This window comes from Crocodylus siamensis, chromosome 3 (genome assembly GCF_052110815.1).
Source record: "Crocodylus siamensis isolate JL-2025a chromosome 3, ASM5211081v1, whole genome shotgun sequence".
NCBI classification, from domain to species: domain Eukaryota; kingdom Metazoa; phylum Chordata; order Crocodylia; family Crocodylidae; genus Crocodylus; species Crocodylus siamensis.
Genome location: NC_143397.1, coordinates 17,906,741 through 17,933,916, shown reverse-complemented (window position 1 = coordinate 17,933,916; position 27,176 = coordinate 17,906,741). Strand labels below are relative to the sequence as shown.

Here is a 27,176-nt window from a genome sequence, read left to right as displayed (position 1 = left end):
ATGAATAGTTTATTTGGCTTTAATTTTATGGGATCATTCCATACTGAAAGGGAAAAAAAAAAAGGCATGTTGATTATTACTGTTTCCTTGCTAGGGCTAGGAACATACATTACACATAAACCAGTTTAAGTGATCAGAACCTGGTTTAAACCTGTAACAGAACAGATGTTTAGTGCATATAAATCAGTTTGAAAATGGCTGAAACCAGTTTGAGATAAACCTTGTTGAATGTAGTATCAGACTTAACTGATTTGGCTAAAACTGGTTTATGCAATATTTGTCCCAAACCCCTTGCTAATTTAAGATAAACCAGACACCCCCAGCATCCTGTCATGCTCTCTGGGCTGGGCGGGGTCTGTGCTCACTAGTAGGGCTGGCCCTGCCCCTCTGCTCCCTGGCTGGAGCTTGGCACAGACTTGCAGGTACAGAATGTCTGCCTGGCTTCCCCCTGATAAGCAGGGATTATATCCCTCTCCCCCCGCCTTACGCAGACACCTCAGCATTAACTAGCAGACCATGCGCTGGCTACGGTCCGGTCCATGCTGTGGGAGAGGACCGAAGCAGACAGGCTTTTTTCAGCTTAGTCTTCTTCCTTGGAAGAGCTGTATAAGAAGAGCTCCATTAGTTAATGGAGAGAGCCTTTGTTTTCTTAATGAGTTGATAAACACTGAGTTAGGGGTGACAAACATTCCCTGCTGGGCAGCTCAGGAGTGGGGGGAATAATAAGAGCATCCTGCCAGTGCCTGGCCCCGCCTCCCTCAGCTCAGCCCTGTGGAAGGGATGGGAGGGCTGCTGTAGTGCCCCACCTCTTCTAGCCTGAGGCACTGCAGGCATGTCCCTGCATTTCTCAGATGTCTGTGTGGGTTTCAACCTAATTTAGCATAGCCAGAATAGACTAACCTGCAAGGCTTGAATCAATTCAGGCTTAGGCTTCTTGAATGTCTGTCCCTGACCTAAATCACTAGTTAAAAGTAAGGAAAATAGCTACCCCTTTTAAGGACTTAGCTTCAGGTGTAAACTTCAGGTGTGAACTTTTCACATCTCAAGGGCAGTTTGTATTTTGTTATACCACAATAAAGTCACTCAGAAATGGAAATGATGTGCATGTTTGGTGCTGAATTATTAAAACCCTAGAAGAAGGTACAGTGTAGATAAGGCAACTCTAAAAACAAAAGGCTAAAAAAATTACAATGATGCACCAAAGCCAGTGTGTCCAGGATGTCTTATTCAAAAATTGTTAGATCATTCCAAATTCAGTTTGGAAACACTTAATTTTCTTTTGAAACTCATAGTTTGCTCCAACTGAAGTTTACAGTAACTTGGGGTTTACATATTTAAATTAATGGTAAAACAGCAAGACCAGAACTACAGAGAAACTTGAAGTTATAGAACTGGCTTGAAATAAGTGAAGATGATAGTACTATTTGCTATTGTTCCATTTGGCTTAATTTTTTATTTAAGAGCATGCTTTTATGTTACATTTGTGTAGCCCTTAGGACAGACAAGCAATATATAGCATCCATTTTATGGTTACTGTTTTTTAATGTAAGCAATTAACCCAAACAGAAATACATTTTATGCATATCAAGCTCTGTTAGGCTAGTTATTTATAAGAAAACAAAGCTTAACTATTTTATAACCAAGATTTAGAGCTTTCAGAAAAGCCACATTTTCTTTCTGCTTTACAGATGGTCATCACAGCAGTGACCCATGGAGCTCCTCCAGTGGGATGAATCAGCCTGGTTATGGAGGAATGTTGGGCAATTCTTCTCATATTCCACAGTCAAGTAGCTACTGCAGTCTGCATCCGCATGACCGTTTGGTAAGAGACACGTGTGAGGGAGCAAAGAAAGGAGCATGTGCATGTGGAGAGAGGAAATATATAAAGACAGGAAGTGATACAGAGTTTTTATTGATTATGAGATAACTGTTATAACCAGGGATCCTGGTTTTCCCTCTTAAAAAATTGCAACTTTTCTGCTAAAAAATACAAATTCTCTAATAACCCCCCTCCCCAGATCCATGGTTAAAATTAAAGGCCCCCCACAGCCCCACCCCTATGTCCTTGCTCATGCCTCTCATTCCCTTCCCCCAACATCCATGCCCCCCAGATAAGTATGTGGGGCAGGCGCAGGCTGCAGGCATGGGCTCCTGCCTTGCTTCCCACCCCCCAGGGCCTCCACAGACCAGCAGGCATGACCTGACATGGCAGGGAACAGCTGGGCCATGCAGGGATTTCCTCGCTGCTGTGAGCTTCATGCTGCCCTGGCGACATGCCTCCTGTGCATGCCGTTGCTCTAAGGGGATCAGCTCTGCATGCAGGAGGCTCATCGCCAGAGCAGTGTGGAGCTCATAGCGGTGAGCAGCTTTTGTGCAAGGCCCTTCTGCTCCCTGCTGCACCAGGTCCCGGAGGCCCCAGAGGAGGAAATCAGGACAGACTTCGCAATGGCAAGCAGCTTCTCTGTGCAGGCCCGCTGCTCCCTGCCACCCTGCATCCCTCTCCAGGGATGATGGGCACACCCCATTGCGGCAGGGAGCAGAGGGGCTGTGTGGAGAAGCTGCTCGCTGCTGTGAGCTCTGCGCCTCCTGCACACAGTGTTGAGGCCCTCAAAGCAGCAGCCCATGCAAAGGGTGCCTTGCCAGGACAGCGTGGAGATCCCCACATGGCCCAGCTGTTGCCTACTGTATCAGGTCATGCCCGATGGGCTTCAGAGGCCCTGGGGGAGGGAAGCAGGGCAGGAGCCTGCAGCCTGCACCTGCCTCACTTACAGCTCCGGGGGGCAGGGTCTCCCCTGCTTCCCAGGAGTGTGCGCAGCAGCAGGGATCCAGCCCTCTCCCTCCCACAGATGAGCCACACACGGCCCCTCCTGCTCCCTGCTGGGGCCCTGCAGCCACACGTTGTGGCCCCGGGCTCCAAACACGACCCGGCTCAATCCCCCTCTTCCCCCCACTTACCTGCTAGAGCTGCTCTGCAGGATGCCTGTCTCACTGCCTTCCTCCCTCTTGCTCCCAGCTCCCTGTAGGTTGGAACCGTGCCAGCCTGCAGGGAGCTCATTGCAAAATTGCAAAATCTTCACATTCTCTGATAAAACAAGAAATCTGCGTTTCCCTCTGCTAAAAGACAAAATCTGTGGTTTACTCCATTTTTCCAGAAACAAAAACCCAGATCCCTGATTATAACTCAGTCACAGACTGGTTACATGGGAATAAAATGGGTATCCCATACTCAGGGCACTAAGCAGTCTTTATTACACCCTCATGTATTCTATATATCTCACATATTTTACAAAGTAAGCTTCCAAAAAAGCTTCCGGGAAACTTTGTTTAAAATATTTTGTTCTTGGTGAATTGCACCTTTCTCCTGTAAAGCTAGTTTCCTTAGTTTCCATGGCCTAAAATCAACTCTGTCTTTAGATAGATAAATAGTTTATATGGCCACTTATAAGTATTTTAGGTCATATGAGGATTTTAAATCATACCTCCACTCTCCTTGTGCCTCTGCCCCATCCCTGCTCTCCCCACCAGCAGGAAGTCTTTTCAAAGCCTTCTCAGACAGAACAGGTTTCCATAGAGTGAAAGTGGTAAAAGTAACATGCTCAGGAGAGTAAGATGAATTGTTTAAAAGGAAGTGGGATCTATATTCTATGTAAGTGGCCTGAAATGTCTCTTACATGGTAACTTTAGCCACATATATGCTGCTTACCTATCTAGAAGAGTCACATAAAATAGGACTGGAAGGAAACTCAGGAGGTTATCAAGAGCCACCCTTCTGCTCGAGGCAGCACCATCCCTATGCAAACCATCCTATACAGGTGCTTGTTTAATCCAGTTCTGAAACTCCACAAACCACCCTGGTTCCACAGATACACGACACAATGCCACAATGCTCCCAGCAGGAGGACTAGGACACCCTGGAACTGTAGTTGGACTGTTGGTTTGCTAGGGCTAATTCAATCAGTGGTATTTGACTAGGGCAAACTGAGACCTTGTATGGGCACAACCTTAAGAGTATTTTCCTAATATTACCATTAAATTTAGGCAGTAACAATAAAATAGGATTGTGCCAATTCCCATTGCATTAGAAACCAAAAAAGATATATTTGGGCAAAGAGAAAAGAGCGAACTGATAAAAGGAGGAGGGGTTTTACTATCTCCAACATATACACTTTTATAGTTGTGGGAGACAAAGGGTGTGTCTATATTCAACACTAACTGCATAGTAAACTAATTCTACTAAGCATTAGCACATCATGGCGAAAGCCATGCTATTGCACTATGCATAGTAGAATTAGTTTACTGCACATTAGCATCACTTAAGAAGTGTGCACTGGTGCTACTGCACAGTAGTGTTGGTTACTGTGCATTTAGGGTAGTACCTGTTATTTTATAAGTACTAAACTTAATGCTCAATAACCACAGCACATAAATGCACACATAGACACACCCAGAGAATCCTCATTTCTTGCTCTTTTAGTGCAACTCCATCATAATTTCTGTTCATGTTTCATTTGTTAGAGACTAGGAAAAAGAAGCATTGGGCAGAGGGGAGAAAAGGGTTGCTCATTTGGGGCTGAATTTTGAAGGAGTTTGTCTCTCCATAAAATTAAATATGGGCTTCATTTTAAAGTAAACAAGTTTATGAATTTAGTTTTGTGATCTGAAAAAACAGTGCAAGAAGTTCAAGATTTCAAATCCCACAGGATCAATAAATAACTAAGTTAAAGTTAAAAAAGAAATTAAAATTCGATACATCAAATAGTTGGTACGCCACATCTATATAATATGCCCAAGGGCATAAGGACACAAAAATAACCTTAACTCCATCATATAGTAAAGTAATAAGAGGAAAAAAATAACCTGTCTTTTTAAAAAATGTTTTTTCTAATTAGTCAGAATTGTTTGCTTCTTGCATGATGTCAGTACAAGACAGAATAAAGGTTGTCCAAGTGCCTTCATTATCCATTTTTGTTATTTAATTATAGGGACATTCAGTCTTAACTCCTAGACAGTGGGTGTGTCTACACATTCATTAATGCACTTTTGTTATTGTGCATTAAATTTGGTACCTCTAATGTGAGGTACTCACTAGATGCTCATTAGGCTGGTCTAATGCACAGTAGCAAAAGCACACTCTTTTTTAGTGACATTTAATGCACAGTAGCCTAATTTTGGTGCATTAGCATATTAGCATGGTTTTTGCCAAGACACTCTAATGTGTGGTAAAGTAGGCTACTGCACATTAAAGCACACGTGTAGACACACCTAGTATAAATTTTGTCTAGAAATAATTATTTAACCTAATTTTTAGAGGCAGTGAGATACTTGTTGACCTCAGTGTGAATTGCAAGCTCTCAACGCCTCTACATGTCAGGTTCATATTATTTTTTGCACTTAGACTAATTAACATCAGGTAGCATGGAGTGGGAGGAGAAAGTAATATTTTAATTGCTTCCCTACCTCATTTATACTTGGACTGCACTGGGAAGTCTTTGATTTTAGTGCGACAAGAAACTGAAGGAAGTGTCAATGTCTTTGGTTCAACTGGAACTGCTGCAGGGCTAAATACAGTCCAAAAAAACCCGGTTGTTGTCTATTACTCTTATTTTCTCAGAGATTATAGTAATTTTTAAGTTGTTTGTAATATTAAGTACAATTTCTGTCCAACTATAATTTATGGCAGATGCTGTGTTTCTCCTGATACGTTTGGCGGCAGCCCTTTTATTCCTTCCCTTGAGAAATGAGAAATTCTTAGTTGCTGATCATGAAGCAATTTGTTTGTGTGTCATGGAACAGAAGTCAAGTAGTGGTGATATCACTTACAGTTAGACTGTCAACTTAAACAATTGTTGTTTACTTATTTTGGACCATATGACAAATCCTCTTCACCCACATGATTTTAGCCAATTAGATTGTCAACTATAATGCTGAAGTGGCTTATGAGTCAAAGCCTGAATCTTTATTCACACTTTAATTAGGCTTGATGGGTGGATTTGGTGGAGAAAGAATATGGGTTTTACCTGTATAATCTCTATAATTATATTATATACTCACATGCTTTGAGGTAACTTTAAAATACGAGGTAACCATATTTAACGTCATAATTAAATATGAAAAGTGTTGTAGGAGTAGTAGAATAATAAACATTAAGAAAGCAACAATGTCATAGTGGAGATTCTCTGTTTAGAGCAAGCCTGTGGTTGGAACTGTACCACATGATGTAGAAAAAGTGATTACTTTAGGCTAACTTCATATTGGCAACATGGCAGAGCAGTTAATGCATTCTGGAACAGTGAGTTCCAGCCCTCCTCCGGACTCATGCCAAAGGCCATTCCCAGTTGACCTAAGTGTAAATGAGCACCTGGAGAGTCAAAGTCTACCAGTCATGTTGGCCATTGTTTTGTGTGCTGTTTGCTAAGAAACTAAAATGTCTTACATACAGTAAACCAGTGGGTCATTTAGTTTGGATTGACGTGCCTTCCTGTATTTCCCTGATCCTGCCCTGTTATAGTTGTTTTAGTTTGCTCCTACTCTCAGTGTCCTGTAACAATGGGCAGCAATCACAAAGGCATAGCTGTCCTCTAAACATTCTCTTAGGAATATCCCCTTTACTGGGGGCTAAAACATGAGGATGCTCTAGGGCAGTGATTCTCAGCTGGGGTGTTGAGGCACCCTGGACTGTTATGAGATCTTTTGATGTGTGTCATAATGTTTGAGGAGATAAGCAGGTGTGAGGAGATAAATGCAGGCTTATCTCTGCCTGACCACTGCCCTCCCCCCATGGCCCAGCCCCTCTGCAAGCAGGTAAGTACTATAATATATTAGTTCTTGAAGTGAGGTGCTACTCAATCACAGAAAGTTATGGAAGGGTGCTTTGAGTCAAACAAAGAGTGCTTCAAGTCCAAAAATTTTGAGAACGATGGTGCTGGGGCTTACCTGTACAGATAACTTATACTGATGTAACTAAAAGTAAAATGTTGCACGATGAAAAACTCTGGACATGTTAAATTGCTTTAAGCTAGTTTGAAATGAAACAAAGGATTCAGAAGTGAAGTTGTGTGTGAAGTTTAACTAAATCAATGCAATGTCACAATTTCAGCTGAAGAAATTCAACCCCATGTACAGATGAGGCCAGAAAGCTGCTCATGACATTGATGCACCACCCACTTTACACTTTCTTGGAGACCTTAATACACCAGCTTTACAATGCAACACAAAACAGCCATAGTGGGGCAGAGAATTTGGCCCATTAGATCAACTAGCTTGTTTCTGTGCCAGCTTGTTTCCTTACAGTTCATTTTCTAGTGCCTTGTCAGGTCTAGTTTTAAATGTCACAAGTAACATGTTTTTACCACCTCCCTCGGGAGACTATTCCTCCAACTAATAGCTATCACTGTCACAAAGGTTTTCTGATATGTAGCATGAATTTTCTTTCTCAATTTCCTCCCATTACTTCTGCACTAGCAGCAGTTATGAACCTACATATTCATACCCATCAAATATTTGTAGACGGATATACTTGTATATCCTTCTGAAGCTGTCAAATACGAGTAGAAAAATTTAATCATTTCTTTGTCTTGTGACAACAAGACCTGTTCTCTCCTTTGGGTGAAATGGTGTAGCAGCTCAGAATGAACCATCCTATGCTTTTTCATGTTTCATTATTTTAAATGTTCTACTGTTTATTCTGTCTTCCACAGAGCTACCCCTCACACTCTTCAGCAGACATCAATTCCAGTCTTCCTCCAATGTCCACTTTCCACCGCAGTGGTACAAATCATTACAGCGCTTCTTCCTGCACACCACCTGCTAATGGAACAGATAGTATAATGGGTGAGTTGAAGAAAAATCTCCCTGCTAATGAGTACAATAGCACTCTTATTCCATGACGTGTCCTGACACCTCATGTACTTTAGCATAATATGCCACCACTGACTAAATGTAGAGGGCAGGAATAGGTTTTTTTATAACATACTGTACTTCTTATATACAACACACACCTGTTTTTCAAAAATTAGCTGCTGAAAATCAGGGTGCACATTTTAAGCAAGGTAATTAAAGCTGCTGGTGTCATCAGCTTCTGCTACACAAGCCTCTGTTTGCTGGGGGAAGAGAAAGTAATTCTGTACATGCTACATGGAGGGCTCCTTTGCTACTGGCTGTGGACACTTTCTCTTGACAGGGGCTGACTCTGTGGAAGTCGGCAGGCACTTCTGGCTGCCCACCCAGCTCAAGTCAAAAGATAAGAGGGGATGGGCATCTTGACTCAGCCAGCACACTTAGTGTCCTGTCACTAAGGAGTTAACAGAGCAGACAGTGTTTTTCTCCCCCACAACTGCAGCTGCCTGTGTTTCCCCTGGGTAATTACAATACTTACCAGGATTTTCAAGAGAAGATTCTTTCATAGATTTCATAGACATTAGGGCTGGAAGGGACCTCGCAGGATCATTGGATTCAGCCTGCTGCTCAAGGGGCAGAAAGTCTGCTGGGGTCAAAAGATCCATACAAGATAAGCATCCAAATGTATCTTAAAGGTGTCCAGAGTAGGTGCTCGCACCACTTCTGGGGGGAGTCTATTCCAGACTCTGGGGACTCAGGCGGTAAAGAAGATGGTAAAAAAGTCTTCCTGGGTCTTGCTTAAGCTCCTTCAATAGATGCAAGCCAGGGTTTTGTTTGCTTTCCTGGCTGTGGCATCACATTGGTAGCTCATGTTCATCTTGTCGTCAGTCATGACCCCCAAGTCTCTTTCGGTCGTGGTGCTAGTGAGGGTAGCACTGCCAAGCCTAGAAGTGTGATGTGGACTTTTTTCCCCTGAGGTGGAGCACCTTGCATTTCTCTGTGTTGAATGTCATCAGGTTTTGATCTGCCCACTTTGTGTGACCACACTTCCCCATCGTTTGGTGTTATCAGTGAATTTAGCCAGTCTGCTTCTTTTTCTTCATTCTGTATTTTTAAACAAAGGCTAAGTACAGACAGTCAAAAAGCCTGAAAATGAATCAATTCAATCTTTGCAGGTTAGTCTAAGCTGCATGGATTTAACTGATAAGCAAGTGAATAGACATTCACTTTAGATTTCAGAAATGCAGCCTGCAGTAGCCCAAGCCAGACCCTGGGGAGCAACTCAGATAGCTTGGGCTAAAGCTAGCCAGCCACCCTGCAAAATGGGGGGAGGGGAGGAGGAGAGAGGCAGAGGAGAGGGTTGGGGGAAGGTGCAAAGCATCCTGGGATGCTGGGATATTATGAGTTAACTTGCATCTGAAGGGGATCTGAGACAGAAGTTCAATAAACTGTTTTAACCTAAATCAGTTAAGTCTGATACTACATCCATCTAGGCTTATCTTAAACCAGTTTCAGCCATTTTGAAAGTGATTTATGTGCACTGAACTTTTGTTGTGTTACAGACTTGAACTGGTTTCCAATCACTTATACCAGTTTGTGTGTAATTTCTGACCCTAGCCTAAGTGCCTGTTTTTATTCAGGGGTCTGTTGAATGCAAGGAATATGGTATTGGGTAGGATAAACTAAAAGTTTCCTTGTTCCCAGTATGTTTCCTGAAAGATTATAAATGATATCAAAATGTGCTTTAAATGCCCCCTTAGTTCATAGCTTTTAATATTTAAGTTTATAAATGTGGCATTTTGACCAAAATGGTTTACTGAGTTAATGTTTATGTAGAAAACACGCTACAAAAAATAAATACATGATACTGTTGATTTTGAAATCAAGTACATTGTATTCAGCTCCTGTTTTAATTGTCTGCAGTTCCTAGTGAACTGATACTCCACTCAGACATCTCAACATTCATCAGGTTTTTATTTGCTTTCTACCCTTATCAGTGATGGCATCATATCTGTGTAGCAAGAAGAGAACCTTCTTTTCTAATGTTACTGATTTTTTTTCCTAACAACCTCTGTCAATTAATAGCATACATCTATATACTTTCTTGAATATTTGGCATATATCAGTTAAGACATAAATACAGGAAGTAAAGAAATATTGCATAGCCTGTATCTCAGAGAACAAATGAAGCTAATTAAATAATTGGTAAATAAGGAACACATACTTTGACACATGTTTCAGATTACTCACATGATTCTGTATAAAATGACTGTAAGCAGGACTAATGTAGTAAGAATGGAGGGTGGGTTCAAACATTAACACATGGGCATAATATTTTTCGAGGTCTCGGAACAAAGAAGAAACTCAATACAGTCTCTTCTTAATTTGTCACTGTCTGTGAAAAATGTATCCCATTACAGTATAGGATTTCAGTGCTCAATCTTGTCATTCCTTTCAGACTTCTTCCCTTACAATGTTTCTTGCTCTGTGCGCATAACACAGAAATCACTATCTGTTAAAAAAGTCTGATAGTACCAGATTTAATTGATCCATTTTCTAGGTCAATAGAAGAAATAGCCTTTAAGATAAAACTTGTAAGGAACAGAATGTGAGCATATTCTATATTGAATCCTGTCTTCAGATCCTAAAAAGACTATTTCTGAATTAACCATCTGTATTATTGGAGTAGACGTCTCCAAAATGAAAATTTTCAACTAGAATTTTTGTTGAAAATTCAGTACTTGACTGGAGCCCAGAAAATATACCAGAAAGTTGTTCTGATTTTTTAATAAGCTGAACATACTGTACTGCTAAAACTTTTGGACCACCCAGATCCTAAGAATTGTGTGATGTTTAATATCCACTTAATACCTGAGTATCTCTAGAAGATTATTGAGACAGCAACCACAATAGTAATGTGGTTGGTTGTATGTTCCATATATCTATGATAGATATCTTGTAATGAATACTCTTTATCAAGTTAAGATCAGCTGCATTCACTCTAAATAGCATCACAGGAAGACTTTGAGTACCATAAATTTGAACAGCATACAAACAGGTAGAAAAAATCTGTGAATGAAACACATCACAACTGTGACTAGAAGCCGTGCTTAATCTTATGCATAGTAAGACCAAGACATAATAAGACCGAATTGTCATTGAGCTTTCAAATCCAAAGCTATACAGTGTTTAAACAACCAGTTATTAAGATAGATTTAATATAGCATGGCCTTATGATTACTTCAGAATATTTATCAGGTACATGTATTAATCCTGCTTGCTATTTTCATTTCTAATGACATGTTTGTATGACATGATGCATTGTGATATGTAGCTTTTCTTGTAGAAACATAATGTGCATTTCCCCTTGAGGCCTTGGTTTCACAGCAATTTTATTATTAGAGCAGTCACATAATACTACACTTTATTTTTTACAAGAATGTTAAGCTTCAAGATTCAGCAGGGTGATAAAGTGTCACATTGCTTAAGAGGAATATGAATTTTATCCAACAGTGTCACTACATCACAGTTTGGAAAGATCACTGTCTATGAATAGCAAGACAATCCAAGTTTTCCCTTCATTTTTTAAACAAAGACAAAACTTCCATTCTACCTTCAGAGATTCTGGGAGGCTGAAGATATTTTTGCATGCTCCCCCTTACCCTCCCAATAAAGGGCTGCTGCCCTTCTTGCCCCCTCCCAGTTGTGCTACTGATGTGAAGTGTTCCTTCCTCAGCACCGGGTGTTGTGGCACCAGACACTGCAGCCCCAAAGTGTTTATGGTACTCACTAACCTGCCCATTAGCCTGGTACCACTCTTCCTTCAGTATGTAACAGATGTAGTTTCAATATATCCATTGAACCCACTGAACTCCATCAGAGCTTACTTAGCATATGTGAGAGTGAGTTCCCATCAGTTTCTCTATTATCCCCCCCAGAGTATATATCTCTTCTTGTCTCAGCTCTCTGCTGAAGTAACACCATAGGATTACTCAGATAATATATCAAAAGAAGCACCCTTCAAGAAGTGACAGTCATGGTACCTTTACTAGCTCAGGTCATACAGTTTCCCCTTAGGTATGTTCTCTTATCCTAGGAAGCCTGACAGTATACCACTCCAAGAAATTGAGGAAAAACAACCCATATTGCTCGATATCCTCCATAGAACTTCAGTGAAAAAGATTAGCATGCCTGTCAATGAAGACCTATTTAAACCCACTTGATTGATCTAGCACTCTTCTCCAGCTTGAGGGGGAGAGATGGGAAGTACAAATATTGTTCTGTATAGTGCAGAAAAAGGATCCTCCTGCCTTGCAACATGGGCAAAGCACCAGGGAGAAGCACTGCCAGAACTGGTCAGATCAGAAGTTCAGTGTGTCAGATCCACTGACTCCATGGACCAGTGTAAGGATTAGGCTGTAAGCAGCGTTAAGAAGTGTGGAGTCCAAGTCATGTTCCCAGTCCATAGCAATATCTATGTAGTCAAGGCCAGGCTAGGTGAGGAGCCAGGGAGTCCAGAGCACTCAAGAGAGTAAGTGGGAACAAAGAACTGGGGTCCAAGGCAGGTGCAAGACAGGAACACAGCACAAGGGTCCAAGGCTAGGAATAAAGCTAGGAGCTTCTGCAGAGTGTGAGATACTGAGCAGCAAAAGCCCAAATGAAAGGCCTGGGTTTTATGTCCTAAGCTCGGCTTATCCTGAAGACAGTTAGTTTAACTTTTGCAGCTGGTGCTACTTTCATACTAGGTGGCACTACTGAAGGCGCAGATTGCATTCTAACAGCTGGATATGTTTCTGGCCCCTGGGATAGGCTACCTACTATCATGGGCAGGCTGCCTAAAGAACACCTGGAGGAATGAAGACTGTTTTGGCAGAAATCCACCTAACAGGATGAAGACTGCGTGGACCAGTGGGTCTTCGAAGTAATGTTCCAAGGGTTTTCCATCCAATTTTACTCTTTAACCACTCTACCTTCCTTTTTTCCCATCCAAGTTCAGGGATTCCTTTTCTAAGAAACTTTTGGAATGGGGAGTAAACTGCTTAATACAGCTTGGATCTATAGAAGAAGTGCTCTCAGAGTTCAGAAGAAAGAGCTTCTACTCCCTCTACTTCTTGGTCTCAAAGAAGAAAGAGGTTTGGGAAGACCCAACCTCAGTCTACAATGTCTAAATATGTTTATGGAATTTAATTTTTTTTACATCCCCTTTCTATACATTTTGATATTAATGATAGAAATATTTTTGTTGGCCTGTGAGTGGAAGGTGAAATTGATGTTTTTCATGATTTTTTTCTCTGGATTCTTCAAACTGTTTTTCAGACTTGGGCTTTACTTTACATTTCTATTAACACACCGACAGACTATAGTTCAAGTTCCTGGTGGGGACTCTTTTTACTAGCTATAAAGTACTGTAGTCCTTCCTCACTCTGCTTAACAGTCTGGATTTTGGCTGGATAACTTTATACACAAGGTATAGAATACCTTCTTGCAAAGTTCAAAGCATTTCAATAGGCTTATATATATGGGGCAAAACTGAAGCCATTTCACTTCCATTCACTAAGGAGTTACAATACAGGATACCTGATTTTTCACTAACTAGTCATTTCCTGTTGTCCTAGTCTACTGTTTGATGTCCATTCTACCTCTAGACAATTTCTATTCACTGGTCCTGTTACCTCTGAAGTTTTGGGGCTCACTATGCTAGGCAGCCCCTGCTGCACCTCTTTTTAGGACCTGTCATACCCTGTTAATTATATAGATTTCCCTCGCTCTATGCGGGTTCTGTATATGCGAATTCACTCTTAAGCAATGACCCTTTTTATACCAAAAATTCATTATATGCAAGGTAAATTTACTCTTACGTGATTTGTGTGGTGGAAGTCTGCAGTCAGATTTCTGGGTCTGCTGGGGTGTGTGATGGGGAGCCCCCCTGCACCTCATCAGCTCGGCGACTGGTGCCTCCTGAATCTGGGGGGCACCCAGGTCCCCCTATGGCCAATTGCCAATCCAGGGGGATGCCGGGTGGCCCCCCCTGTGCACTCTCCTGGCGGACCCAGAAGTAGACCAGAAATATTTCTGGTCTACTTCCAGGTTCACCGCTGAACATGTGGGGGGCTTCCCCACACTCCTGTGGGACACTCCATCTGCCCCAGCATCACAGCGTTCATGAGGCATGCCTGGTACCTCAAGGTATGTAGAAAAAACATTTAAAGCTGTGTCTGTGGCTGAATCTCTGAATCAGCATCAAATCTTCAGATTCGATTTGGCTGAATCGAATCGGGGCAGTGATCTGAATCAACAAATCTAATCACTGTCCCTGATTCAGGCTGAATCCGAATCCAAATCAAATATGGCCCGTTTTGCACACCAGTAACGTACAACATAAAGCAAGGGAAACCTGTACCTATTTTCCCTTCTATTAAGGTAAGAGATTTCATCGTCACTCACAATCTAAATCAAAGTATTTGCATTAAAGTCAAATACTTGTTTATTTAAGAAACAGAACTGTATATAAAAATGAATCTCATTTAATCTTCAGGCCACAAATGAACTCTCTGAAGTAGTTCCAAGATCTCAGTCTGGTTGTGTCAAGTTTGCTGCCTACATCTCTATTCTCTCTCAGCTCCTTTATTTGTCCATTTTCCCTAATGTCTTTCAAAACTGTCAGTCTTTTAACATCTTAAAAGAAAAAGCTGCTATGTAGTACATAGAAGGAGTTAAAGGGTCAACCGTATAGTCATCCTCAAGGCAGAACCCACTGACCATCTACAGTGGTTGCTTTGTATTTTGATCCTCCAGGGCAGTTCAGCCTGATGCTGAAAATTTCAGGATCTTCGGTCAAGCTGGACTACTTATACACGACTGGGTGTTGCAGACTGTAAGCACAAGAAACTGCCAGCAGTCTCAAAACTTTCTATTCCCAACTTCCAGCCCTTCTGCACACACTACTTCTTGTCTTTTTTGCTTGTAGCTGGAATCAGGAACAAAAGGAGTGATAAAACTGATTCCTAGATTGGCTCCATTCAAGGAACAAGAAACACAGCATGTGCAGGTTTAGTGTGGGCTTTAAAGCTTATAGACAGCTTACTTGGTTCAGACTGGTAGAAGGCAACCCTCAGGGCAGACCCCATATAACAGCATAGACACACCTATAGAAATCTTGGAAAATCATAGAAAATGGGATTGGAAGGGACCTTGAGGGTTCATTTAGTCCATTCTCCTAACCCAAGTCAGGATCAACTAAACCTAAAAGATCTTTGTCTAACTCAGTGGGGATCATTCTTTTTGGCAGACATGCCACAGATTAGACCCACACCCTCCTCAAATGTCACACTCATCCCTTCATCCCTCACCCAGTTTGCTGGTTAGCTTTCTGCTCTCTGCCCTGTGCTCCCTGACCAAGCCACATCTCTGCTTTCTGCTTCCTACTTTTTGCTCCCTGCCTGATCTGACGTTTCCTATCTGACCCTGTGCTGCCTGTTCCCTCCCCAGCTCATGGCACCCCAGTCTAACCTGTTTTAATAAATCCCCATCAAAGAAGGTTCCACAATCTCCCTCTATAATCTCTTTCAGTGCTTAGTCATCCTTATAGTTAGGTAGGGTTTTTTTTCCCTAATCTCTAACTTAAATGTCCCTTGCTGTAATTTTAGTCTACTACCACTTACTGTATCCCCAGTGGACAGAGAGAACAGTTTTGTAGCCTTTCTCTTTGCTCAAAAGTTACATATTTGAAAGCTGTTATCATGCCTGAGTCTTCTTCAGACTAAACAAACTGAATTTTTTTTTTTTTAGTCATTCCTCGGGGATGATATTTTCTAGAGCTTTGATCAGTTTTGTTGCTCTCCTCTGGAATTTCTCCAGTTGGTCGAGATCTTTAATGAAGTGGGTTGCCCAAATTTGGACATAGTACCCCAGCTCACACCTAGTCATGTTGAGTGAAATGGGAGGATTACTTTATGCATCTCAGGTCATAAGTACCCACAGAATTTACCTCACAGTAAATGAAGGCATGGATTTGTAGCATGTCAGTCACTATACAGTAACCGCCTGTGTGCAGGCTCTTTTGCTTTGGGGTTAGCTTTCATTTACTATGGGGAAGAGTATGCACATCAGCAGTTACCATGGAGTATCTGATGTGCTGTTAATCCCTGTCTTTATTTACCTCATAATAATTTGTTTGTGTGCCCAGGCCCTTATATACAACACTTCCATTTATACATTGTTATTTTTGCAATCGTGTGACATTGACTCATGTTGGTTCGTGATCCAATTGCTTACACTCCTTCATCCCCATTTTGTGTTTGTGCAGTTTATTATTCATGACAAAGTATTATACTTTACAAGACAAGTCCTCATTGAATCGGATCTAGGCTTGGCAGGATTCAATTTTTATCAGTAAACTTTGAAAAACGTCAAGTTCATCTTACACTCACAGGCCAACAACAATATTTCCATCATTAATACCAAAATTTATAGAAAGGGGATATAAAACAAATGATGACTGATGGAATGTATGACAACAGAACCACGCTGGCTGTAGTTTGGCCTGCAACTCCCAGAAACCGCAGGGGACTTGAAATAAAGGAAAAGGAAATGACAAAGCAGACAAGGGAGCTACAGGAGAGTAGAGCTGGGAGCAGCTCTGATGCTCAGCTGGCTGTGGTCCTACAGTAGTTACGTTTTATTGATTTATGGATTTTTTTTTTTTATATTTCGACGTGATTTTATAAAGGTCTTAACAGTATACTTTCATTAATAAACTGTCTGCCCCAAACCCCTAATTTAACTGAATTCTGGAAATTTAAATTGATAAAAATCAAAATAAATGTTTAAAAATAAATATGGATATTATCTAAGTATCTGAAAGTAAAGTTCATCAGGCCTAGTCCATTTTAAAGCATCAGATTTTCCTAAGTAGTCTCTAACTTGTCCTTTCCCCATGTTGTTCTGAGCTTTTACTCTTTCTTGCTAATGTTTTAGTTATCTAATCACAGCTAAACTTAGGGGAGACTGGATCAAAACAGGTTTTAAATGCTTCAGACTTTTTGACACCATTTGTTATTAGCTGCCACCTCTGTCTCTCTGCATCTCCTCCTCCCACTGTTTGTAGATCAAGTCTTTCTCTTCTCTTTCTCTTACTACTAATATAATATATTACTTTCACGTTAAATTAAGTTAGGGACATACAGGGCCTTAGCCCTTCTCAGGTTGTCCCTCTGTCCTTAGTAATGAGTCTTAAAATTCCCTATTCTACCAAGTCCATAGTTTTGGTGAATTCTCATAGTAGTTCAGAAAAGCCTCATTTTTCTGGCTTGGTGATCCCATCATAAAATCTCATGATTCACTGTAATATATCCCTTGTTCAATTTCCTTTTTATTTTTTTCCAAGGGCTTTTCACAGGTCTGTCTCCCATTATATTCTGGATCTCCGAGCAAGTGTATACATCCTTGACTTGCAAGGACCTTCTTCCTTTTTTCTTCCTATATGGCCTTCCTGAACAAACTGCACCATTCTATGTCAGTATTCAAGCCCTAAATTATTTCACTAAGTCTTTGTGATACTATTGAACTAAAAAAATTGAATAGCATGCTAAAATTTCCAGTTCTTCTTGTTCATCATTTATACTGCTTGAATTAGATCAGAGGCATGTAGGATGTTCAGCAGACTTCCCCCTTACTTTCCTTTTGTTCCCTCCATAAACCTGTTACGATTACTGATATCTCCTGCACTTCTAGGATTTTGTCATGGTCACTGGTTTGTAATTCCCATGCCACTGGTTAATAGATCTGTGACCAAAAGTGCTCTTTCTCTTCTTTAGGTGGACACAATCTCAATTCCGTAGTAGTTGCAACATCACTTTCATGGCCATGGAAATCAAAGTCCTCTCATTATCTCTGAACTCATGTATTTATCTCCAGAGGTCATCGTTCCCACCTGGTTCTTTACCCTCAACTGGAAGCATTGAAAAGAATAACCTTAAAGCCCCTACCCTTTATTTTTACTCCCAGATTCCTTTCTGAACTGTTCAAGGTCTTACCCAGCATCATCATTAGTACCCATATGGATGAGCAACATAGGATAGTAATCAGAGAGTTGGATGAGCCTCAGCATTCCTTCCATAACTTCTCGCATTCTGGCTCCTGGAAAGCAGTTCTTCTGTGGCGTAAGGTCAGGTTGGCAGATGGATTCTTCTGTCCCCTTCAGATCATATCTGCAGATCAGGATACAAGGGTTGCAGGTCAGCCAGTGCTGCTTAGCACTGCTACAGTCCTTTCTAGTCATCCAGCTTCTTCATCCTTGCAGATCTCCATGTGCATCATATTGATGAAGTCCTTATGATCCTACACACCTTTGAGCCTGGTCCCTTCCTCCTGTAGTTCCTTCTACTGTTTCCTCAGAGGTTCCACTGGTAGGCATCTCTCACATTAAATAGTTTCCCTACTTGGCTTTCCAGGGCAGTGACAGCATTGGGTGCAAGCATTGAGGTTCAAGACCTTTATCTTAGCATGTCCCATATGATACAGGTGAACAAAAAGCTACCAATGTGGTGTTTGGTTTCAACGATACAGCATTTCCCAGCTATTTTGGAAGGTTACTGTAATCCACCTAAGCTCTCCTTAGAGTACTTTCTACAGCTTCTTTTCAAAGCTTCTGTTTGATTCTCTCTGGGTGCGTCTACATGTGCACTTTAATGTGCAGTAGCCTATTTTACTGCACAGTAAAGCAGTGCATAAAAAACCGCGCTATTATGCTAATGCATAGTAAAATAGGCTACTGCACATTAAGCATCACCTAAAAAGCTTGTGCTAGTGTACATTAGTGCAGCCTCGTTTGCACTGATTTAGTAGCTCACATTGGAGGTATTAAATTTAATGTGTATTAGGAAAAGTGCATTAATGCATGTGTGGATGCGGTCTCAGTTCACTAGCTCCCACTAGTTGATAAACAGGTGGGTTTTAAACCCTTTAACTAGGTCAGCCCTGCCCATTCACTAATATATAGTAAAGGTCAAAATATTAAAGGACAGAAGGCTAGAACCCTCAATAATCATTCATTTAACGGGGTTTTGGCTACACTCCCTGGACAGTAATCCATTCTAAACTATACTATGACATGATCAACCAACCAGCCAGCCTTTCTTACCTTCAAGGAGGGAGGAACTGTATTGTTTCTTACCAAGACAGGTCCCCTCCAAAGTCTTCTGTTTTGCTGTACCTTGTTTGCTAGCCATTCCTTTGTTCTTAGCAGTAAAAAATACACAGCTTGGTCCAAGGGAAGTTTTAGCTGAGTTGTGTCTCAGTAAGTGTGTCTACACGCAATGCTTTACTATGCAGTAAAGCATCACTGTCTACACATACACATTTACTGTGCAGTAAATTAGTCTACTATGCAGTTAGTTACTACCAGTAAATACAGGTAGTAAACTAACTGCGCAGTAGATACTGTGCAGTAGGATATCTGTAGATGCTGACCGGGAGCAAATTTGCTTCCAGTCAATCCCAAAACTAGGGGGCCACAGGGGTTGGGAATTCCCTCCCTCTAGGAGCTGAAAGCCGAGCAGCAGCAGGACAGGGTACCTCTCTGCCCACCCTGTCCCAGTGCTGCTGAGCTGCCAGCTCCCAAACAGAAACTGGGAACTGAGTGGTGCTGGCTCTCCGAACTCCCTGTTTCCCTGCACAGCAGGGCACTAGCCAAGAACTGTCCCACTTCTGGGGCAGATCCCAGCCAGTGCAGGCTGCATGAGGATTTTCCCGCCCAGCCTGGAGCTGACTGAGAGCTGCCCCAGAAAGGACAGTTATTGGCCAGCTACTGGCTGGATGGGGAAATCCTTGCACAACCTTGAGCTGGCTGGGACCTACCCCAGAAGTGGGAGTTCCCAGTCATCCGTGGGTTGTATGGGGAAGTCTCACTGGGCATGGGGTTTGTTCCCATGTACAGGGGGCCAGGAGAGCTCTGCAGCACCAGCTGTCTCCCCACTTCCTGTACATCCTTATTTTGTAAACAGAGCCAGGAGATGGCTGCTGCTGCAGTCAGTAGAGTTATCCTTTCTCCATGTACATGGGGACGAGCCCCCAGGCTAGCAGCCAAGGAGAGCCTGGACCTCCCTCTGGCTGCTGCAGGGGACCAGAGCAGGGTTGGAGCAGCCCTCTACCAGGCTGCTCCTGTTGGGGACAGATTGGCTCCCAGCAGAGAGCACATGTAGACATTCTCCCCAGGAAGTCCTACTATGCAGTATTTTACTGTGCAGTAAGCCTTTTTAGCATTATTTACATGTGTAGATGCACCCAGTAATACTCAATCTTGTCAAGTACTGGGTTCACTTCTATACTGTAAGAATATTGTCTCCCTTTACACAAACAGTTCCTGTAGTCAACAGATAGAATTAGACAATAGGGGTGTGTGAAATGGGCTGTATTTGATTCAGAGTTGGATTCAGCCAAAATTGGGGACAGTGATTTGATTTGTTGATTTGGATTACTGTCCCAATTCGATTTGGCTGAATCCGAAATGGAAGATCCGATGCATATTCAGAGAATGAGCAATTCAGCCATAGACACAACTTTAAATGTTTTTTCTACATACCTCGAGGTACCAGGCACAGCTCATTAACACTGCGATGCTGGGGCAGATGGAGCATCTCACAGCAGCACGGGGAGGCCCCCGCATGCTTGGCGGCGGATCTGGAAGTGAACTGGAAGTACTTCTGGTCCGTTTCTGGGTCCACTGCTGAGCACACGGGGTCACAGGGGGATGCTGGATGTTCCCCCAGACCCAGGAAGCACCGCAGTAGACCCAGAAGTGGACCAGAAGGCACCAGTCACCAAGCCAGGGGAGCACCGAGGGGGGCCCTGTGCGCTTCCCAGAAAACCCAAAAGTGAACCGGAAGTGCTTCTGGTCCACTTTCAGGTCTGCTGCCAAGCACACTGGGGACACACACCCCCCTGCGCTCCTGTGGGATGTTCCATCTGCCCCAGCATTGCAGCATTCACGAGCCTCCTTGAGGTATATAGAAAAAAACATTTAAAGCTGTGTCTGTGTCTGAATCTTCAAATGTCTGGGAATCGATTTGGAGGGTTCCAGTCCGATTTGGAGCGATTAAAGGTTCTCCTGATTCAATTCAGATTCAGAGATTCAGCTGCCAAATTGGGCCAAATCTCCACTGACTCGAATCAGCAACCAAAGCTTTGCACAGCTGCATTAGAAACAGACCTCTGAAGTTTAGTTCCTCTGTGAAAACTTGAGGAAACTATTTTGCTTATTATCTTTTAGTGAATTAAAAAGACATAGGGTTGTTTTTTGGTAGAGGAGCACAAGTTCTGTAGATTTTTACAGTCGACTTCCCAAGTGTCTAAATTTCTAGACATCAGTCTGAAATTATTCAGGTGGAGACTTTTAAATTGGAATTTGCAGCATTATGCTTCTTTAACAACTTCTATCTCTAATTGCCACCAAATCTTCTGTTTCTTTGCAATTCTTTTTTAGTATCCATGGGTGCAATAACTCTCCACTGTGACTCGGTACAGTAAATACTAAAACCCAGTGGGTGCGTCTACATCTTCATTAATGCGCAGTAGTTACTGCACATTGAGTAGTACTTCCTTAATGAAGCAGTTCCCTGGTAACTAAAAAGATCTGTCTGGTTCATATACTGGAGGAATCAAAAAGCATGGTAGGGAGATGCAGGGCTAAAACGGCCAGTGTTGTCTTTTAGAATTTGCATGTCTCTAGCAGGGTGGTGCTACATGTTGTAGGGAAGCTTAGGTATCACAAATTAGGCACTGATCTTCTTTTGAAGTGTAGGGAAATTTCAGTCCTGTGTCACTACTGTCCTTTGGGGACTGAAAGAGTCATCCTCAGTTTCCTCATGAAACTTCTGTTAATGCAAAGCATATGAATTGCTCTTTGTGTCTACGAGCAAGGGCTGCCCCCATTTTTTCTCTTCGTTGAAGTCATGGTTATGGCCTGTTTATTCACGATGCAATCATTTATAGGGGTATTTCTGATACTCCCATCATTTCTGTAGCTGTGGGCTCTAGGAAGACAAATATAGGATGATGACTTCACTCAAGAAACAAGGATTCTGAATCAAATATCTGAAATTCTTGCACTTCTGTTTAACTTTTCTATAAGTATTCTTTTTCTTTTGTATTACTTTTGAATGCAGATTTCTCTTCTAAATCACATCTGTGTAAGGTGAAAGAGGTTCAAATTGCTCTATACTTTTTAAAAAGGATTTAATATATCTTCATCTTCCATTCTGGAGAAGTACAAACGCACTTTTGCAAATGCTTGATGCTTTAGACTATGCATTGGTTCTTTTATCTATCCAGCTACTTCACCATTGTATTCAAGGGCGTATCCTAGTATGCATGTTCAAGTATGAGTTTGTTTCTTCGTTTCCACTCATTCAGGGGTAATAGAACTGATGCCTATGGAATTGCACAGAGGACACACACAGAGGAAAGCAGTATCTACATCATCTGGCTTATGAAAGTCCTTCTGCAGACATAAAAGGGCTGGAAGAGCTGTTGCTCTTTGCAGCAGACTAATCTGACAGTCTTCTGGTGGGAAATGTGCATGAGAGTTAATAATAGGGAGTTTAGGATCCAGGCAAGATGATAGAGCTTCTGAGATAAGTATCCAGACTTGTATTAGTGATGGGCCCGTTGTTATCCCAGGAGCTTGCCTGGGTTTTTTTGTGGGGGAGGGAGAGGGGACAGAGGGGTTTCTTGTGAAGTGTAGGAGTTTTAGGGCAAATTCCACTCCACAGTGTAAGGTTATAAAACCTTCTTTCTTTACAGTCATGACAATCAAGTGGTGGAACCTCCTGAGCTTAACTGTCATGTACTTTTCCTTTTCACCTATATTCCTATGAAAATGAATTATTGATCACTTGAAATTTAGTTTTCTTTCCTGTGGAAGAGAATAGAATAATTTAAAGGTTTTGGTAGGCTACAATAAATCTCACTCTCAGTATCTTGCCTACTGTCAGTTCAAATGCAAATGTGAAGACCTTGTTGCCTTTTTTCATCTCAGTTGTGGAAGGGATTTGAATCTGAATGGCTATTAACTGGATCAGGCCACAGGCCCATTTTGCCCAATATCCTGTGTCACATAGTGGCAGAGCGTGGAGGGGAAGGGAGAGTGAACTGGGTATGACCAGGGGGGTTCCACTGTTCCTCTCTCATTGGCAGCTTCCAGCATTTAAGGTCTAGGAAAATCTAATTCAGGGACTGTGTCCCTAATTCCCATGCTCAATGGCTACTGATGCCCCTTTCCTACAAGAATTTGACCAAACCCTTTTTGAATCAAGCTAAACTGTCAGCTTCCACAACATTTGGTGGCAATGAGTTGCACACATTAATTACATGCTGTGTGAAAAAGAACTTCCTTTCGTTCTTTTTAAGTGTATTACTCCCTAGTTGAATTTTGTAACCGCTACTTCTTGTATTGTGTGAGATAGTACATAATAATAATCTCTTACTTTCTCTTTGCCATTTAGGATTTTGTAAACCTTTATCATATCTCCCCTCAAGCATCTCTTTTCTAAACTGGGTATGCCTCTTCAGTCTCTCCTCATCTGGGACCCTCCCATACTGCTAATCATTTTTGTTGCCCTTCTCTGTATGTTCTGTACTTCTTCTATACTATTTTTGAGATGTATTCAAGGGGCACAGTATTCAAGGTGTGGATTTGTGGGGGACACAGTATTCAAGGTGGGATGCTTGCACATAATGAAACTTTCCATTTTTTTCACAATTCCCTCCTTAATAATTCCTAACATTTTGTTTGCCTTTTTTAATGGCTGCTGAGCACAGAACCGATATTTTAGTGAACTGTCCACAGTGGCTCCCAGATCTCTTTCCTGTGTGGCAAAAGCTAATATAGAGTCCATCATAGGTATAGTTGGGGTTACTTTTGCCCAGGCGCATTGCTTTTCTCTTGCATACATTGAATTGCACCTGCCATTTAGTTGCCCATTCATTCAATCATGCCAGATGCTGCTGTAGTTCCTTACAGTCTGCCTTGGTTTTTACCACTTTGAATATAATGAGAGTTTTGTGTCTGAGAACACTCTGAGGAGTGTTTAGTGGTCTAAAATTTGGGCTGACCTCAAATTCTGGGTCAGCTCCCAACAAAATCGACTCATTCTTCTGTAGTAGTTAATTGGGTATCTTGCCGTTTGTTATCACTTGTCATTTAAAAGAGATACTAAAAAGAGTCTATTTGATGCGCTCGTGTTAATCTGCTCTATTTTCCCTTTCCCATTATTTTGAGTATGCCAGTTGATTCATGCTATTTAGTGATTCCTCTATCAAATGAGCTGCTAGTGCCACCTATTATTAAGGTTGCCTGAGACTTCCCATTATAGGATTCTGTTTTCAGATTCTTATATCTTTACTAGTTTTCAGCCATTTGGGTTGGAATTTCTAAGCTGGGTATATGCCTCAGGCTGAGGTTTCTGTTGGTGTGGGGTTTAAAAAAACAAACCAAACCAAAATGGACTAGCTATTTCTGAGAATGAGACTAAAGGAAAATATGTTGTTTTGTCCAACTTAAAAAACTGAGGCAATATTTTCCTTTGGAAAGCTCCAATGCCCCGTGCTTTGGAGTAGGAACTTAAAGTTTGGCAGAAGGGTGATGGATCTGTCAGGAAAGTGCCTCTTGCTGTCTCCATGAGCATTTCTAAATTTGAACAGGTTGTGAGGCTCTAAAGAAGTTGCAGTCATTAAATCCTCAGTAAAGACATTTTATCTTCTAGCTGCTAAATTCCCAGAGGATTCTGTCCATATGGAACATATACTAGCCCAGGGGTAAAGAAAACTTACCCTGCAATTGTAGTTCCTGGAGGCCAATCTGGTTCTGAATTTGGGTAGATAGCAGAGAGCCTGTTTTTTCTTTTTGTTTCTCAATGAATTCCCCTTGTAGCTTGAGGCAGTAAGAATGAGGAAGTTGCTTCATTCGAATTCAGAGGAGACAAGAGCCAGATACACAGGTGGATTGAGATGGGGGCGGGAGTACTTTGGGACAAGAAGCCTGACAAGATGACAGAAACTAGGGTCTGGCAGTACTGAGGCAAACTAAATTAAGAATTGGGTATGGGGTAGACAAAGATTGCCTGGGCAAGAAGACCAAGATTGAGAATCAGTAGGGTAAAAGGAAAAGCAATGCGGGGGAAAAGAGACATACGATGGGACGCTGAGTTGTGGGAGAACTGGGACTGACTGAGACAAAAGGGCAGAGATATGGGACACTGAGACTATAAAACCCTGAAGAGGGAGAGAGAGATGGCAACTGAGGACCAGTCAGGAAAAGGAAATGGAAAGGATATGAGATGATTGGAGTCATACTGGCCAAGGCAGGTTGGGTGAGGAATGGGAGCAAACTGAATGGATGGCCAAAGGACATGGAGGTGTGGTTGGTGAGGCTAGAACTTCCCTGGGCAAGAGGTCAGAAATGGATTGGGAGGAGAAGTGTGAAGAGTAGAAACTGGGATTGGCTGGGTGGAGTGAATGAGGCTGGGACAAGAAGATTGAGCTAAGACAGGGACAGGGTGAAGCTGGTAGGACAGAGGGACCTTGTTGGGCAGGTGGGCAGAAGTCTGTGACTCCTAGAGAACACTCACATATTTGAACGGGCCCCTGCCTCTTTCACTGCACAGGACTGACCTGTACTGGAGATCCGTCGAGCTTGTGTTGTGAAGATGTTTGTTTGTAGGATATCTTCCCTAGAGGTCGGAGGCTGTATAGAGAATAGTGCAGGAGATAGCAAGACAAGAGAGGTATCTCTCATAGCTAAAGTAGCAAAATGCTGCCCAGAGTAACTGGCCTGTATTTTTCTTCAGCTACAGAATAGCTATGTAATAAACCAAACTTTTCACAGGTAGTCACTAATCATGTGTTCCTCATTTTCTGGGTGCCTAATTTGAGACCCTGGAGGCAGAAGTACTGAACTTTCGCAACTGCAACTGAAGTTGATCAGAACTGTGCTTTAAACACAGAAAATGCCATGTGATGCTAAGTGCTCCAAAGACTTAAATCCTCCACATCTCAAATTGGGTTCCCCAAATTAGTGGAAAATGTTGACCCAAATCTCCCTGTGCCTCAGTTCTCCATCTGCATATTGGAGATAACACCACCTCCTCACTTCACAGGGGTGTTGTAAAAATAAATTGGTTAATATTCATGGAGCACTCAGATATTATAGTGATGAACACCACTGAAAACCCACATGTAAATTAATAATGTGTTTTCAGAGCAAGGCTTGAACAATGTTCGGTAAATAAGAGCCCTACACTGCACACTGAAAATAAAACAGAAAATGTTCCTTAGCTAGGTGCTGTCCATCCTGTTCACTAAATGAGGTGCAGGGGTCATGTTGAAAAAACAGTGTATGATCATGTAATTAAAAACTGAATTATAATGCACAAGGGAGCTAAATGAAATTACACAATCTTAATTCTGGCATTTCTTAATTTCAGTGTGCTTGACCTTGCAATCTTAATAGTGTTCTCCTAACAGTTTTTTGTGCGTAATATGTGTATACTACCCTTGTAACAAAAGTACAGGAAGATAGTTGAGGAAGAAAGGCTCTTTAAAGTATTATAATAACATTAATTAAGAATGACTTAGAACACAAATACTATAAGCTTGATTGGTAGCAAGTGTGAGTCACTGTTAGAGGATAAAGAGAAGTAGTCATTTCTGAACAAAAGACTACAAATTACATAGGCTTGTCTAGATTTGAACTTCATATCTTTCATATCTCTGAGCATCTTCTACTATTAGCCAGCCTTCATTTAGAAAAAAATAAAGCCATATGGCCAAGTAGTATCAAATATGCAGTATATAAAAAAAAAAGATGTCAAGTTTATATTTTATCTGCAAAAATAGAACATGAATATGTTTGATACCTACCTTAGCAAACAAATTAATGCTAATTAAAGATTAATGTGATGTAATTAGCATTAAAATGCAATTAAATTATGAGTAAGTGGACCAGGAATAGAAAACTGAGATGTCTTACTGTCTATTTTTACATTAAATCTTTTGTTTTTCAGCAAACAGAGGAAGTGGGGCAGCAGGCAGCTCGCAGACTGGTGATGCACTGGGGAAAGCGCTTGCCTCTGTAAGGAAATATTTACTTTGGAATAACGCTTACCATTTTCAAAGTGTGAACTTTAATCAGAAATGGATGCCTGGAATTCAAGAAGATGAAGAGCAGTGAGGAGAGATTAGATCTCAGAGGTCATCAATGTTGAGTTACTGCCAATTGAAAAATTTAAAGATCAATGTAAAATTGTCTTAAAAAGTGTTAGTGTTAATTTTATAACATAACACAG

At 41.6% G+C, this 27,176-nt stretch overlaps 1 protein-coding gene across 20 annotated transcripts in view; it reads left to right on the top strand.

Moving 5' to 3' along the window:
* TCF4 (transcription factor 4) overlaps nucleotides 1-27,176 on the top strand; it is a 348,186-nt gene that overhangs the window by 281,521 nt on the left and 39,489 nt on the right. For all 20 annotated transcript variants that reach the window (XM_090037826.1, XM_090037830.1, XM_090037835.1 and 17 more), the window contains 3 exons: nucleotides 1,689-1,822; nucleotides 7,698-7,830; nucleotides 26,895-26,962. In XM_090037826.1, coding sequence (XP_089893952.1) covers nucleotides 1,689-1,822; nucleotides 7,698-7,830; nucleotides 26,895-26,962 — 335 coding nt within the window. The remainder of the gene's footprint in view (nucleotides 1-1,688; nucleotides 1,823-7,697; nucleotides 7,831-26,894; nucleotides 26,963-27,176) is intronic.